A 17,691-nucleotide genomic window follows, 5' to 3' on the forward strand; every position below is an offset into this window, starting at 1 on the left:
CTCCGTTCACACTGAAAAATGGGGTATGATAATTCATAATTGTGATGTCTGTTCAGACTTGTACTCCATAGTCCATATAACTATATGTGAAATCCCAACATATATTATTGCACATTTAATAAAATAGACATGAAGATGTGTGAAACGATATATAACTGATTTAGAGAATACATGAAAATGATGTTTTCTCAGGTATTATCAATTCATGTTTCAGTACATGAAATCATACTAAGGGACAAAAATGACTTTGTCAAACTATACTGAACACTCTGAATATACCTGCTGGGCTGGTGATATTCTGCAGGCTATTTCTGCGATGCTCATTTAATGGAAGAAGAATGATCTGGGCAGTTCTCATGAGCTTTCAGGTAAAGCATCTGTCTGACCGCTGCTGCAAGTCATTGAGCTTTCAAGTAAATCTTTTTGTTGCGCCTGATAAAATCGTGCGCAATGTTTATTTGCTTTGGTGACAGTTTTTGCGCATAGTTAGACCATTAGACTCTGGCTACTCTGGGGCCATTCTAGTCGTTAACTACATTTTTCAGCTATAATCCACTTCCTAAAATCAAACAAATCGCCTGAATGCAACTTCCTTTGCACCTAGATGATTACTTTCGGGAATGAATTTTCAGCAGGGACATGCATATCTTCAATTTGGCCAAGCTACATCTCAACACCAGGGTGCAGATTGCTTGCAGCTCCTTATACCTTAGGCGAGGGTGTCATGCCTCCCAGTCGTGAATGTTTCTTTTTCGGTCAACACCACAACATCAAAGTCGGTTATGTCTTACCCTTGGCACTGTGTTCAGTTGCAACTGGGATTTTCATCAGTTGCAAGTGGGATGCAACTAAGAAAAATTAGCACCCTTAAAATTTTCATGCCAGCATCTGCCGGACTATCCCCATGCATCAGGCAACCTCACACAAATTGGCAACCCAAGTAATGGTAACAAATCCTATCTCCATATGCATCAGTATCAGCACATCACAGTAAAAGTAACTCAAACAAATGAACATAGCATATATGGGAGCATCAGCCGATCCCCAGTTTTTATTGTAGAGTAGACTCAATTTTGGAGATGACCCAATATTCAGAAATATTACATACTGGAGATGAGAAAATATCGGAGCAAACAAAATTCTAGACGCAACATATGCCTGCTCTTCAGCCTTTGACCAGTGACCTTAACAGACTAGGTACGACGACTTGATCAGTTGCCATTGCACTGAGCCAAATTCATGCAGGTGCTAAAACGGATAATAACCAAACAGTTCCATTGCTTCAGCAAGTCACGTAACCAACCACTTTGACAAGAATTTATACATAACATATAACCTTACATCAAGCTTCAACATGGAAATAAACATATAACAAAATGGCAGCATTAACCTTTGCCAGAATCTGTCAGGGCACGGCAGAGGGGCACGGACTGAATGCCGTGCCACATGCAATCCACTGTTTCTTGCGGCTGCAAGGGAGCATGCAATCAGGAACCTTCTGCCATTCCTTGCTCAGAAGGTCGTATACGACGAGGCGGTTCATCCGCTTCGCCTTCAAGGAGAGCATGAGCAAACCGCTGTTGCCCAGGCAAGTCATCCTCATGTGCTTACCGTAGAACTCTAAGCACCAGACATTTGGCATTCTGTCCACCTCCTTCCACAGGAGAGTCATCCTCTGCAGCTCCCATATGCAGACGCAGGCTGCTGCGTTCTTGCACACCAGGCCCACGAGCATGATCCTTCCCTGGAACTCGGCAAGTGTGTAATCACTCAGATGCAGCGGCAGTGGGATGATGAACTGGGTCCAAATCCCGGTGCTTACATCATATGACAAAACACCCTCTGGTTCTGAACACATGAAGTATAGCGTGCTGCCAACTGCGACAGGCTGTGACCTGAAATTTAGAGCAAGTGGAAGCTTGATGCTCGGGGGAAAATCACCAGGCCTTGACCACATATTCTGCATAGAGTCGTAGACTTCATGGTTCCCATCATTTGGTAACCACATCACTTTGTAACCCTCGACAGAAGTTGCTCCATTCAGCACCATCCCTACTGATACTCTTGACCATGCCTGAACTGACCTGGGTGGAATTTCCTTCAGTGATTGCGTAAGAGGGTTGCATATGTAGAAATTCTTGTGGCTAAGATCCAATAAGCAGACAAGGCCACCTGCAGATGCCACTGGAATTACTATCTTAGCAGGAGCGACGGGAACAGAAGGGTGGTGCCACTTCTTCAGTGAAGGGTCATACATCGCTACATTGTTGCAGGCATTCTCATGTGTGATTGTATAGAACCATGGTATTCCATGCGGAACTTCAGAGTACTGCTGAGAGAAATTGTCTGAACCAACCAGGGAACACCACTTCCGGCAAACAGTGCGGAATCGAAATATTGCAGCAACTGGAAGCCTTGCTATGACAGTTTCAAAAAGGTCTTCAGGGAACTCTTTCCAAACATCTAGATTCATTGGTTCAGCTGTGTTCAACACGGATGCTTTCTCACGGTTTCTGTCTCTGCGTGGTCGCTTGCGAGAAGGAGATTGGTTGGCTTCCATGATCTTCAATAATTCTGAGTTGTATCCTGTCCTTCCTCCACAATAATCATCCTTGATCGAACCATGCTCAAAGTCAAGTAAATACCACCTGTAAGATATCAAATAAGCCCAGTTAATCAAAGGAAATAAGATATCCATGTTCATTCTGGTATACAAAATCTGGAAAGGATAGCAACAAGAACTTTTGACTACACAGGAAAAGGAGATGAGATGATTGACAGTTTTGTGTAGCACGTAAGTTATGACTTTGTCTTTGTAAGAAGTGCTTCACAACTGTGTCCACAGGTTTGTCAAATCAGGAACACAGGTACTGAGCAGTCCCATTATATATTAGTACTTGCTATGTCATGCGGTAATTACATAGGGGTACCCTGATGGAATAAAGCAATTTGTGTTCCTAACAATAGCAGGCAAAATGTTTCTAGAGAGGAACTTGATACCTTTGTAGTCTAGACTCTCTAGACAAGGAAAGAAATATGTGCAGACTTTGAACGACCACACAAAACTGTATTATTACCAAAATGGAGTATACTGTTTATTGTTATAGTTACACCAACTTACTGAGTACAAAAAGAAAATAATGCAGCGTTTTATCAAGAGGACCCATACGACTTACCAAGCAAATGCATCTGTTTATTCCTAAAATAAACAGCTCAAGTATTTTGACATATAATCCCTGAACTCTGAAGCACAGGAGTGAAGTGACGAATAAGGACACATCATTCTGTTCCGCATACTCTGGTATACACAAGGTAGATGCCACAAGAGCTTGGAATTGGGCAGCTTAGCATAGGTGATCAAGCAGCAGCGATTCCGTTTCCTTCACTAGTTATGCTTGCAACTAGTATCCGTCAAAATAATCACCGTTTTCAATTTGTTGCCTGGTTCCTCGCCTAAAAAACTAAGGAGTAGTACAAACAGCACTCCTCCAAGAGTCAACTTAATTAGGATATCTTAAGAGTGGCATCGCATGCTCTAAAAATAACCTATACATCGCTTGCTTTCCACGGTCCATGAATAGGAGTGAGCAATCTAATCCTACGCCTTACAGCTCAGCCTAGTGTCAAACACTATCTTGGGTAATATACTACTACTCTATTATCAACAATCAATTGTGTGCGCGAGGCCACAGGCAAAGAATTCTTCTATCTCCCGCGTCTATTTCCACGTAACGCTTGATGAAGCGCAACAGCAAAGTGATGAATACGCACGCATAAATTTAGTGGTTCTAGTCCCTACAGGCAAGGCAGATACCACAAGAGCTTGGATTTAGGTAGCTGTAATCAAGTACTAGCCATGCTTCCTTTTTCTTTCTTTGCTAGTTAATGTTTTCGCCGTTTTCACTTTGACGCGGACACTGCCAAAATAATAGTCACCGTTTTCATTTTTGTCGCCTGGTTCCTAGCCTAAAGCTAAAGAGAGGAGTAATGTCGAAACTACAAACGGCGCGCCTCCAAAAGTCAACTTAATTAGGATATCTTATTATTAAGAGCGGCATCCCGTGCTCTAAAATAGGCTGGACGTCGCCAGGCTCACTTTCCAGGATCCATGGATACGCGTGAGCAATCTCGTCCTGTGCTTTGCGGCTTGGGGCGATGTCAAACGCTAACCGGCTAAAATATTGCTACTAGTAGAGTACTAGCATATTATCAACAAAACAATTACGGGGGTCGAGGAGCAGAAACGAAAAACAAGCGAGAATTGCGGGCGACGGCAGAGGCGACGAATTCTTCCATTTCCCCGTGACGCACGCCACCGCGCCTCGAACTAATCCTCTTCCGGTGACCAAATCGACCGACACGGTGAAGCATAAGGAACGGGGGAATTTGTACAGTACCAACAAGCACATAGAGAGCATGTAAACACGTCGACGGAGGATCTGCGCGAACTAATTTCCCGACTGCCTAAGCGCCCCCCACCCCACGGCGGAGCGGCGAACGAAAAACAGAGGACGAATTCCGACAGACGGGGGCAGAGCGCGCGCGGAGCAGATCCGTGCGAACCGGCGGGAGGAGCGAGAGAGGGACGGGGAGAGGAGGGGGAAGCGAGGGAGGAAGGGGATTAGGGGGAGGAGAGGAGTAGGGGGTTCGGGTTTGGGATAGCTTGCCTGGGTATGGGGCCGTGGGCGTGGGCGTGGACGGCGCCGTAGAGGTCCCAGAGCTCTTGCACCTGGCCGACGAGCTGCCGCAGCGCCGCCACCTCCCCCATCCTCCTCCGCCGCCGCCGCCACTGCCTTCGTCGCGGCCGCCCGCCCGCGGGAGGCTCTGCGCGTCTGTGCGTGTCCCTCCTCCCCCCTCCTTTTCTGGGGGGCTGGCTTGGCTTGGCTGGGCTCGCCGCTTTTCTCCCTGCGTGTCTGCCTAAATGCCCGCTGCAGCCGCGTGCGTGCGTGTGGCTCGGCCGGCTCGTGCGTGGCCGCTGGCTGGGATATATGGTGCGCGCGCGGCCGTGCGTCGCGTGTGCCCCGACTTTGTGAGATTTCCTAGTATTCGATCGGCTCGATCGACAGTGCGGTGGTGCTACGGTTGGGTGGTCGGACTGCGTTGCTTTCCTGTTGCAATTGCTTGTCGCATGGTATGTGTGTGCGGTGCGGGTTAAGTAAGCATAATTGTTTCGGGTGAAACAAGGCACGGGGCAAGGTACAAAGCAGTAAGCAGCACCCAAGACCACTCCACCCTCTTGTTTCTAAAAAAAAGAACCCCTCTTTGTCGGCATCGGTTCACTCTTGCCGGCAACACGAGGGCAACAACAACCTCTAGGCAAAGATGCCAAGTTGCACTCCCGTTCAGAAGGCCCTCCCCGCCCCACCCCACCCCAAATTGTCACGTCCCCGCAGTGCGGTGCTCATCTGTGTTGCGAGTCGTAGAAGCGGCGGTGATGGAGCCGGGGATCAATTGCGTTTTGCTTTTTTTCCATCTAGGATCCTTTGTGATAAAGTGCGGACTTGGAGCATCTCCACCGACGATCCCAATAGCAAGCTCAATAGCTTTACCTAGAGAGTGAAAGTGGCCACATCAGCGCTCCCAATATAAAGTCCATGTCAGCACGAGCCCAATAAAAACACCGGCGCGCCCCAAACGAAGGGTTCCGATCGGGCGCGCCGACATGAGGAGAGCAACAACTCCACGTCGGATTCCTTGGCCTGGCCTGCTAGTAATTCTCACATCTCCCCACCTACCCCTCTCTCTCTCCTCCTTTTCTCTCTCTCCCCACTTTCTCTTTTCCCACTATTGGGGTTGAGCACCAGTGTGAAAACCTCTCCCCAAAACCGTCAGCACTATCGCCGGCGCACCCCAAACGTGTCTGGCATATGCACTGCCGGCTACAATTTGGGGCTTGCCGGTGGAGATGCTCTTATTTATAATTTTTTACTTTCTTGCAATCCTCCTTGTAATTGTCCCACCACCATTTAATGAAAGCTTCTAGGTCCCTCCAGGGATCAGACATGACAACTTTCAGTCGTGCCCTCTATGGAGCAATTCAATCAATAACTAGTCCCAATGATTTCGTCCAACGACCCTAGAAAACCCTACCCACCGGAAGTCCGTCGGGGTGTCAGACACAACCTCCACATGTTGTATGGGGGTATATACATTCATCTAACATGTGTTCCTACGCTCGAAAGTCCGAAATGAAGGTAAGTATTGCATAGAGATAAATCTTTCCGTAACCCTTTTCATCGCGTCGAAGTCTTCTTATATGCATAATGTGGAAGCCAGTATAAGTATGTTCTCCACATCTCGCGAGTTTATTTGCTCATGTTACCGTCTTCTGCGACCTTCCCCATGCCTACCAAGTAACCAATACAAGAACAAATAAGCCTTTCGTCTAGCCACTGCTCACTTGCTCCATCAACCTAGCTACATTTTCCTTAGTTACCTCTGTCCCGCCTCTCAATGCATCGACGCTAATTAAATGTCAATACCATTGAGCAGGGTGTCATCCAAGTCCGATAACAACAAATTGCTGTGCCTCTGTCACTAGTTATACACCTGGTATCATGATCAATGTTCGGTGGTGTTGGCCTTGGCCGTCCCCTTCTTCATTCTTCCTGGTTTATCCCGCCAGGTCTTCTTGATGGAAATATGACACAGAGGCAGCAATAAAGTTGTACTATTTGTATTTTCATTTTCATAATTAAGTTTATGTTTCCATGCAACAAATAATTGGTTTAGTATATTATGATATAGAGAAAAAACATAATTACACGTGTGAAATAATAAACGCATATAGATCGAGTTCCCTATTCTTTACAAACTCTTACATGGATAAGGTGGTGTTTTCTTGTTATTCCTCTAAGCAGGAACACAAGTTGTTGGGTCGAGAGTGCCTCATATTTACAAAAGTAAAAGTTTCAAAAAATATTAATTTTTGTGCACATATACATAAAGATGAATTATATGAATGGGACAAATTTTGTTGAAAAGTACGTTGCATTTTGGGCTACAGAAAAACGGCTCTAAGAGACATTAAAAAATTCGATTTTGGCATTCACATTTGAATTTCTTTTGTGTAAGTGGCATATGAAAACGTATTTCTACCAAAACAAATTGTACATGCTAGACATTTATATTTAATTGGTTACTTCTACAGATTTTTTTAAAACATTCTTTTTTGTTTTTTTTTTTAAAAAGAGGCTCCCTAGAGATTAAGCTTTTTTACATTTTCTGATCTGACCATCACTATGGAAGAAAAACACCAACGTTGAGTATATATGAATCTCATATTGCTAATGTCCGTATTAATGAAGTTTGTTACTCACTCCGGCCCCATTTAATTGATGTGGATTTAAACTGAACATAACACATTTGAATGAATCGTGGGCTACGACAATTAATTCGATCCAGAGGGAGTAATATCTTTATTTGTACTGAAACCAGCATGTTCTTAGAAAGAATAATGATCAAAGTTTCATGTAAAAGATGGCCTTGATGTCTAAGACAAATTATATGCAATCAGTGGGAGTAGAACCATTTGGCCTTTTTCTCAGTAAAAGATAAAGGAGAAAAATGCATAGAAGGAAAGGAATAGAACGGGCATGCAGTGATGTAGTTCTATGAATGATTACTTGGGTGGAATGGAATCGACACAATTATGAAAAATGGCCTTGTTTCATTGCGTAGCTTTGAATGCTTTGCAATGAGTAGATTCGAGCGGCAACTTGTCCCCATCGAGCCGGATTCTGGCGCCTAGGCTCAAAAAGAGCATAATGTGCCGATAGATTTTTTGAGTGGTCTGGACTCTAGCCTGCGGCTGAATATATATCTGCATCCAACACCTATATTTGCAGTTTTCTGTTGTCGACCCAAGGTTTGTTATCCTCTGCAACACAAAAACAAAAAATGAGACTGTTATTCTGTTAAGGAGTGGCTTTGAAAACGGTAACGATCATGACGGTCACTGCAATGCAATACTAACACTAATGCAGCAGTTGGGTGGTTGATCTGATCTGATGGATGATATATCTTGCAAGGGAGCTTTCCATGATGAGAAAGCGGGTTTTATTCGTCCATATATTCGCCATCATGGCCGCTGGAAGCCGTGACGGTAACTTCCCTCGTCAAAGTGGCGTTGGAGGAGCAATCGATCGCCGCGGCGACGGACAATATATCCGTCCAGCTACGTTAGACGTATGACCGACCGATACAGGTACGTACGGTAGGGGTCACAATACTGCTAATCAATACCCGCAGCGTCAGCGACAGTGTAGACCGGTAGAGTTAGAGTACTCGTAGTGGAAACCATCATGGCATTATCCATCATGGTATTCCATGACACTGGTAGCTAAATAATTCGTCCCAATTGGTCATTATATTTTCGCTACCGTTCTAGTGCAATTAGGTGCAGCTGCAATGATTCGTAGGTAGCTAGTTGCAGCTGGTGTACGCCGATGAAACGTATAAAATCATAAAATGTGCTGGAATTTTTATAGGGCTAGCTACCTACTTGGTTCTTGAAAATTACATCGGAGATTTAGCGGCGTGGATTTGGTGGCCATGGGTCCATGTAAACCCTCGTGAATAGGAAAATCAGAGAAAATAATATACGACATAAATCATCGATGTAGAGAATGTACGCAGTTTGGAAGTAAAATACAAAAAAGTGTAAATTGTGCACAAAAAAGACGTAGTGTATAAGAAATAGTACAAAATATAAAGTTTCAGTATCTCTTTCTTTGATCGAGTGAAATGCTTGATGAGCAACCCAACCCAACAAAAAATATCTCTTTCTTTGTGTAGGCTGCATACGGTTGTAATTTTTTCTTAATATTTTGCAGGAGTAGTTTCAAGGCTATATAAATGTGTGCAATTTATTACAATTTTTCTGAAACGCTGAAATACGATTTTAAATATTTCTGAAAAATCAGGTGCATGTGGATCCATGTTCTATTTCCGGAAATTTAGCTCCTGAGCTATTGGAGGTCTCCAGGCGGACAAACTAGAAAGTCCACGACGCCCTAACCGATCTATTCGATTTTTTTGACATCTGCATGGACACAACTAACCATATTCTTCAATTCGTCTACCTACGGGGTCTTCTTGCAGGCATTACCCTACCCTCAAGGGGTGGACGACCTAATTACTTGGACCCTCAAGGCCTATGAAATCTATTCAGCAAGATCCATTTACACGACACAACTTCTAGGCTCCTCCTCGTGCTCCTTCATGAACATTGTGTGGAAGAATTGGCCCCGCCAAAGTGTGACTTCTTTGCTTTGCTTGTCGTTCAGAATAGATAGTGGACCTTTGACCGCCTTGTCATTTGTGGTTGGCCTCACCAGGCAACCTGCCAACTTTGCATATGTCAACCGGAGATAGCTAGGCACCTTTTGTTCGAGCGACAATACTCTAAGCGGTTTTTGACGGTGGCTACTTCTTGGCTCTCCTGCTCGTACCTCCTGCAACATGTTCCGTAGGCAAGCGGTACTTTAATATTGGCAAGCCTTGACCTCAACCCCATCCTCCTCCCCAAAGAACCTCAAAATTATCTTGTGGGAGATTTGAAAGGAGCGAAATATGTGAATCTTAACTAACATTCTAAATAGCAAATAATCAAAGACCCGAGAAAGGATAATGTTGGTTGCCGATGCGAAAAAACTAGCGAAAATTATCAGTTAATTGCCTTTTTCTTTTTTCTTTTGCCACTCTGTATTTGCTGCTCCTATATCAATATGTAAGTCAAAACTTTTCCTTCGTTTTAAAAAAGGAAACTACACAGATATTAAGCGGGAATTTTACGGTCCATAAGCAGAGCAATTTCCTCTTAAATTTAAAAGCCGCACGAAATCAAAGGGGAATTTAAGAATTGTGAAGAAGCAGAGCAGAGCAGGGCAGGTGCTGGATGGAATAAAGCAAAAGAAGTCTCGCACGTGTGGAAGCAGCTTCAGCTAGCTCGGCCGTGAACAGGCAGTACGCACGCACGATCGACCTTTTCTTTTCCACTTTTAATTTACAGTATTCCACACACACACATACATACACAACCTGGTTTAGACTAAGACTTGCTTAACCCCCGGGGTTAAATCACAGCAGCAGGGCTTAGTAGGTTTGATCCAAAGATTACTTTCCCTAAAACCTTTGTTCCTTTTTATCCCTGCTTTTGCCCATCATCTTCCGATCTACCAGCTTTGGATGGTAGGGGATGGATCATTGCATCGTTGAAATATCTCTTTTAATAATTTGCTGGAGAATTTATCACTTTGCCTTTTCTTTTCTCCTCTGATCTACCGTCTCATCATCTCTGGATGCCTGGGATCATTGCATCTTTGAAGGATTGCCTCCTCTCCACCCGTGGTAACAATTATTAGCAATAATTCTAGCACTCTTTTTACCACTAGAGTCTTAGATCAGTTCATGACCAAATGGAAAGACTAAACCGCTCGGTCATTGATCCTCAAGTTCCATGTTTTGCTTAGATTAACCCATGGAATTGAAGGAAAAAAACGATAGATGGAGACACGGGCAGTGGCCAGTTGGTTAGCAGACTAAGCCATGGAATGGAATGGAATGGATGATGAAGAGCCATGATGGCCAATCATGTCCTCTGTAACTTACACTCCAAATCAGAACCGCTCGACCGAAATTTCAAGCTAACCAAAAGATACGCAGGCAGGTCTGGTCTCGATCTGTTGGCCATCGAACGAACGACTGGGTCGTGTCGTGTGGATTCGGTGTTGGTGGCCAGGCCACCCGGCGGGAACAAATCATGATTGCTTCGCGTTGCATCGCATCTATCTCCTCCCGGAAGAAACAAGAAACCTAGTCCAAAACGGCCGCCACCGGATCCATATATATGATCCGAGCTTTCACTTTGCGACCACCCACTGCCGACTGCCGATCGATGCCAACACTGCTTCCATCAGGCCTTCTTCAGCTATCCGTTTCTCCACATGTGATGTGAGCTGCGATCGACTTGTGACGGGGCGTGCGTGACCACGTGAGATCGATAGATCGATCGATCGAGATGTAGCGCATGCTGGCACATCATGGCCTCCCTGAACTGCTTGCGCGAAGATGGATGGAACTTGTGATCACTAGCAGTAGGAACGTAGGATGGAATCATGGAACTATGGAAGTATGGTCGGTCAGATCGATGATCATGGCCGATGACCAAGGGATGAAAGTTGGTGATCAATCGATCGTTTCTGGTACGGGTTTGCGCATCTTTTCACGGCCGGCCGTGGTGGTTCGAATCCTACCGCCAGCCAGCCAGCCAGGGGCATCATTCATCGAGACACCGGCTAGCGCCATCCTTTTCATCTTTGTCTTTTGGTGATCTTTGCTGAAAGATCGTGCATGCTTTGGCGAATGGCGAGAGCTCGTGTGTAAAAGATCGACGGTCTAAGAACATCTTCAGTCGCATTCACCGTACATCATACAGTACAATCGTTAGATCGAACCTATAGGGAGCGCCGACTAGCAGCCACGTTTGGGGCGTCCCTCCCTAGTCGCGCCCTCAAATAGCATCTTTCTATATATAAATTAAACTCATATTCAAATGGCGAACACAAATTTCATTTTTTTTTGAAGATATTTCACAAATACGAATGAAATTTAACTAAATCTAGCCTAACCTAATCTAATCTAGGGAGGGACCAACCTCACAATCATTTGGGCCGCGAGAGGGATCAGCCTTGTTCTTGTCCTCCGCCTTGGCCCGACACTCGTCCCAGGCTTCGAGGTCTGCCGGTGTGCCTCCGTTGTTGTTGTGTGTGGTTGGTTCCTTTGTCGTTGTTCCGGCGGTCTCCATCTTCTCTAGGCAATCGGCTTCACCATAGTCTGGTGCTCGGCTGCCATGAGCTGGAGTGGGCTAGTAGTGTCGTGTTCCTTTCCTCAACACATTGGCGGCATCGTTTCTCTCTCGGCGAGATGTTTCGTACGACGCGAGGAGGAATGCCTACTCCGGATCGACCGACGGCTCCTCTTCCTTGTCAAATTCCTCCATTGGTGGCTCCTTGTAGGTGTCATCGTCCGAAGACAGGGGAGTTGGGTCTGGCGGTGAGAAACGCTCGCGCATATCGTGGAAGTGCATGATGTACGTGGGTAGCTAGGTGGCGAGGCATCTTGTTTTCTAGGAATAGAAGTGGGCACAGGTAGAGCATGGCGATCCATCTTATAGTCGAAGCTCTAGGTGGGAAATAGAGGCGCAAAAAACTAAATAAAGGCTCCAGAACTTGCACGAATCTTGGCACACGATCCAACGGACCACAAGTTGAGATTTGAGAACTAGCAAAACCCTTATTAATTTTAAAGCTGGGCTTTTTGAGTCTTATGTTTAAAAAAGTAGGCCGAGGGAACTTATGTTGGAACACGAGATTTTTTCTTTTGATACGTGCCACCGTCGGCACCACCGGACCCTGAAATTCGGACGACGTCGTACCACCTAATGATGGCCGGCGTCACGTCAGTAAGTCGCTGTTGTGCTCCTGTGTAGACCCATTGGCACCGTCAAACCAGAGATCTAGGCGTACCTTAAATAAAGCTGATTGTGGACGGTTATGGACGATAGATGGAGTACGCTGGAGCTAGCACAAGGACTTTTTGTCACGGCGAAGATCACGATGATGGTAATGACCGATCGATCAGTTGATGCAAATCTTTAGGGACAAACCTCTTGTAGAGTTGTAGTAGGCAGATGCTCGCAAATCAAGTTTACATTCTAAGATTCGAAAGAAAAATCATCATGACTGGCCGTGATTCCAAACGAAACCTCTTTTAGGGCCTTTTTTTTTATGAACGAAGCATGTTCATATGCAAAGGAATGGCCGTGATGACGAGTTCAAAGGAGAAAAGAACGGCCGTGGCGACAGAAGAAACATGCACCATAGTCCGTACTCAGTAGCCATAGGAGACGGTGGGGTCTTGGGCTATGATTTGCCTTGCGAGGGAGAGGCGCACACGCTTTTGTTGAAGGATCCATCATGCGTGGTAATTCGGGAGAAACCTATTTACCGCCCAATCATACCTAGGCAATTCTTGGGTCAGGCTTACAAAAATCCGAAGCAAAAAACGTAGGCCCGAGCCTGGCCCAGCCCAACCATTAGGGCCTACAAATCAGGCACAAGCCCAACCCAAAACATGAAAAGGCACGGCCAGGCCTCGGCCTGGCTTGTGTAAATCACGTATTTTATATGCTTGAACCTAGTCCATCCCGACGCTCGGGCTCAAAATGCAGGCTTGAGCATGTGCCCACATACAACCTTGGCCTAGCCTAGCCTAGGATTTTTTGGGACGCGTCGGGTTGCCCATGCCCTGATGCTATCCCGATGATCAGTGGCAAAGGACGAAATAAATATGAGGTAGGGCGTAAACTCTTGAAAAATGATGCAAAGACAAAAAAAAATAGTCATGAGACATTAATGCTATAGATGATACTAACACATCACTTAGAACAATGAAACTATAAAATATTTAATTATAAGTAGAACCTACAAATACACCAAATTTTCATCTCAATGGCAAAGCTACCTTTTCAAAAATATTTTGTAATCAATCAAGACTTATGAACATCCCTCGTTTGATGCATAACTTGGTCTTGATGATCTTTATCGCCGGAAAACGCATTTCAGTTCTTATTGTCACCACCGAAAAATGCAAAACCAATTCAATGAGCTGATAATGTGGCCGGAGGAAACATATTGTGCCTTTTAAATATCAAGAAAACTTTAAAACCGTCAATTCTCCGTGTATGAATAACAAATAGCTCAATGTTATATTTTATATAGTAAGATCCATGATAAATCTCTGCAAGTCAAACAATCTTATTCACATTAAACCTAAAAAATGAGTTTATTTTTGATGCCTAGTTCATGTTCTCGGTTCAAAGTTGGTTTTACGCAGTGTTCACTAAAACAAGCATAACTTATAATTTGTTTTCGATGTGCAATCACTCAAATCATTCAGAAAAACCATGTGCATCTAAATGCATGCGCTAAAAATCAAGATAGGGCAGCTGCGCTGCCTTGCCCTAAGGAGAGCTTCGCCCCTGCCAATGATCGTTGTAGGTTGAAGGGAACTAGTTCTGGGCCATGCCATTAGTCTGAGGTGGGATATTGGTTTTTGTTGGGGTTTCTCCGGTTTTAGCCGGTTCTCTTTGGATTCCGCTGGGCTTTCTTCGCTTTTCCTAGTTTTGTTGGTTTTCATTTTAGGTATAGTTTGTTGCTATATCGGTTTTCTTCAAGACGTTTCTTTGTTTTTCTTCGGGTTTCATGGTATTTTTTCGCCTTTCCAATTTTGCGAGTTAGCTTTTTTTGAACTTTTTAAAAACCTGTTCTTTTTTCAATTCTGGCCATTTTCAGGTTTGAACTTTTTCATATTCAAATATTTTTCATATTTCAACATTTTGTAAATATGATTTTTTAAAGTATAAATATTTTAAATTTTGATCATTTTTAGGTTTAAACATTTTTAATCTAATATATTGAAATAAAGTATTTAAGAAATAACATAAAATCAACAAAAATTGAAGCAGGGAACAAAGGCCGCCTAATGCGGTGAATAGGATCACCATGTAATTTGTGCAAGGGACCCGTCGGTCCAGCTTCCAGTCAAGCCCCACAATCATATTCTTCCCTTCTGGCCTTTTCCATCGCCACATGCTCAAGAAGATGCAACTGTGGTCTTTCCTCGATCTATCTTCAAGAGGGATCAAAGCATTGACCTGCTAGGCCTATCGTCGATCTACCACGATGATAGACAGATTCACCGCCGCCTTACGTGTGTACATATGCCTTTGTCCGCTTTTGAGACCCGTTGTGCCACGGTGCCGAAACCAGTTGTCATCGACGCGGTAGATGTCACGCAGCTCCACCTAGTGATCCTTCGAACCAACAGCTGCTCCCAAACGACATCCCCATCACAGAGAGAGGCGCCAAGCACCTCATCCGATCCGGACATAGATCTAGGTTCCCCCTCTAGAGTTGCCTAGGCAAGAAGCCGAGAGATAAAACAACGATACCTTCACCAAAGTAACAGACGCCAAAACTTCGAAAAGAAATCTCCCAAACTAGGAAATTGGTTGGCGGTCTCTCTTGAATGTCAATTTTATCTTAAAAGTTAAGATGATAGACTGCTACGGGCGTCGAATGCAGCGTACCGACAGCGGGATGAACGGGACTGATGGAGAGACTGATGTAGGTCGCAGCTGAGCTAGCAGAAGGTGAATAGTCTTTTTCTCTCACGGCCAAGATATGCCTTTGCACCTCCGGTCAAGCCCAAAATCATATTCCCGTCCAATTCCACTGCACTTCACGGCTCACACCACACAATGTACGTATGTGTCACCTCCTCCTCCAGGACTCACACGGAAGAACTGGTTGATTTTTCCTTGTGGCCTCGCTGTTCCTGTACCTGTCGACTGTTCAACGCCATTCCAACACCTGTCACTTTCTTTTGAATCTGCTGTGTTTTGGTACCTACAATAATTTGCTCGAGCATTAATTTGATCGCTGATTGATCGGGACATCACACAAAAAATAAAAAATAAAGAGTTCTATTGAAAAAACAGCGCTACCTGGGTTACTGGGATCATTTGTCACATGATGTTACTGCCTTACTGGTGTTCTCAAAGTGAAAAAAACAATAATACCAATATACCTTTTTCTAGGGAATAATATCAATATATGCAGGCCTGATACGAAATGGGCTCAGCGGTTGCCAATTCTCTCCATGAGGCCCATCTGGGCGGCACAGCTCTCCCGAGCATCACCAGGCCGAAATAGTGGGTAGCCCAGTACATGCAGCCCACGAGAGGCCCAGGATTCAGCCCCATTCCACTCCACTCCCAACGTTATCACCTCATCTTCTTCCTCCTTCTCCTGCCGTGTACAGAGCCTTGTAACCTGCCGTTGCTGGCTTGCTGCCTTCTCCGCGCGAACAGAAATGGCGTTCACGCTGGTGGGAGCCTTCAAGGGCCTCTCTCTCTCCTCATCCTCCTCCTTCCTCCGCGGCGACCGCGCCGCGCTCGGAGGCAACAGCGTCGGGATGGGCGTGGGCGTCGCGACGCTGCCGGCGCGCGGGCTGACGATCCAGATGGCGCACAAGAAGGGGGCCGGTAGCACCAAGAACGGCAGGGACTCCAAGGGCCAGCGCCTCGGGGTCAAGATTTACGGCGACCAGCTCGCCAAGCCCGGCGCCATCATCATCCGCCAGCGCGGCACCAAGGTCCCCGCTTTCCCCGCCTCTCTGCTCCTTTTAATGCCGCCGGTTCGTTCGGCGCTGCCTAGCGTGCTGAGTGGTAAATTACGGTGGAATTGATGTTGGGTGTTCCGTTGTAGTAGTTCGAATTGCCGATTGAGTTTTAGCGCGAGAGGATTTGTGGAAGGTCGGACCGTGGTGAGGTGATGAACCTACAGTACACGCCAGGGAGTTCTAGGACAAGGTTGTCGTTGGCATTATGCATAGCCGTTAATGAAGGGTGTAGCATTGCCAACACTGTCAATTGATGTCTGTCAGCTCTCAATGAAACCGTAAGACTTGGAAGTGCTTCGGCACTTCTAGTAGAATGCTTCGTCGCTGATTAAGTTGTTCAGTAATCGAAGCTCCATTCCTAAAAAAGTGTGCATCTCTACTGTATATAGTGCTGTTGTATGAATCGAAACATTTTCCTTCAGCAGGTTAGAGGCTGCTAGTTTCATTTTGACTAGATTGAATGAATGTTTACTTCATACATACAACATACCAATGCCATGCTATTTGGTATCAGAAGAGCAAAAAGGGCATGCCTATGGCCATGTCCTAAAGCGTGTCTTTGCAAAGTGTGACCTTTATCTACGTGGCTGCATGTAGTACAAACTTTACCAGTATGGCAGTATGGTCGTTTCTGGTTGCACTCTTAACGTCTTCAGAGTCTGGCTTGTCCCATTTTTGCAAGGGCAGAAAAAAACACAATCCTCTGTCCCCGAAATTACTCAATGTGCAAATGCTATTTCCTTCCCGACTTCTTTCCATATATACATGAACTATGTGTTTAATATAGCTCTTGGTTTCTGACATCCTTCAATATTCTAGTAATATGCATGTTGTTGGTGATATATGATTTCTGTCATTTCTTCCTTTTTTATAAAGTAGTTATACACGGTGTAGGAAAAGGGCACCTATTATATAAATCTCCGTGTGTGTCTCTCTGTGCTTTTATGTTTTCTTATGTACATTTATGTTGAACACTCCAGGTCTATCCTGGAAATAATGTTGGAATGGGCAAGGATCACACCCTCTTCGCTTTGATTGATGGACTTGTCAAGTTTGAGAAATATGGACCAGACAGGAAAAAGGTTAGTCACTAGTAACTGTATCTAATTGGGTCTCTGGGGAATACCAGTTATGTGATTACCCAGTTTTTTCTTTCCAGGTAAGCGTTTACCCATATGAGAAACAGCCCGAGAACCCAAACAGTTACAGGGCAAGGAAGAGAGAGAACTTCCGCTTGCAGCGTGAGCGCAAGAAGGCAAGAGCAGAGAGAACTTATGAGCCACAGTTGGTGTTGGCAGCTGCCGATGGAAGTGTTGAGGTCAAAGCAGACTGCTGATAGTTTACTGTAATGTATTTCTCTTTTTTCCATGCTTGACAAATCTTTCTCGAATGTAAATCGTCGACTGCAAGTTGAATGCAAGTCCAGTTTCATTTTGAATTCATGTT

At 45.0% G+C, this 17,691-nt stretch overlaps 2 protein-coding genes across 2 annotated transcripts; one reads left to right on the top strand and one right to left on the bottom strand.

Annotated features, from left to right (window-relative positions):
* Nucleotides 1–1,258: 1,258 nt before the first annotated feature.
* LOC127345425 (F-box only protein 6) lies at nucleotides 1,259–4,943 on the bottom strand. The gene is made up of 2 exons (XM_051371898.2): nucleotides 4,668–4,943; nucleotides 1,259–2,648 (listed from the first exon to the last, which is right to left on the bottom strand). The coding sequence occupies exons 1-2, from the start codon at nucleotides 4,766–4,768 to the stop codon at nucleotides 1,406–1,408; spliced, it is 1,344 nt and encodes a 447-aa protein (XP_051227858.1). The 5' UTR covers nucleotides 4,769–4,943; the 3' UTR covers nucleotides 1,259–1,405.
* A 10,928-nt stretch (nucleotides 4,944–15,871) lies between these two features.
* On the top strand, nucleotides 15,872–17,683 carry LOC127345426 (large ribosomal subunit protein bL27c). The gene is made up of 3 exons (XM_051371899.2): nucleotides 15,872–16,218; nucleotides 17,226–17,327; nucleotides 17,405–17,683. Exons 1-3 carry the CDS (start codon nucleotides 15,937–15,939, stop codon nucleotides 17,579–17,581), a joined length of 561 nt encoding a protein of 186 aa, XP_051227859.1. The 5' UTR covers nucleotides 15,872–15,936; the 3' UTR covers nucleotides 17,582–17,683.
* The last annotated feature ends 8 nt before the right edge of the window (nucleotides 17,684–17,691 follow it).

The sequence above is a fragment of the Lolium perenne genome, chromosome 3 (genome assembly GCF_019359855.2).
Source record: "Lolium perenne isolate Kyuss_39 chromosome 3, Kyuss_2.0, whole genome shotgun sequence".
Taxonomy (NCBI): domain Eukaryota; kingdom Viridiplantae; phylum Streptophyta; class Magnoliopsida; order Poales; family Poaceae; genus Lolium; species Lolium perenne.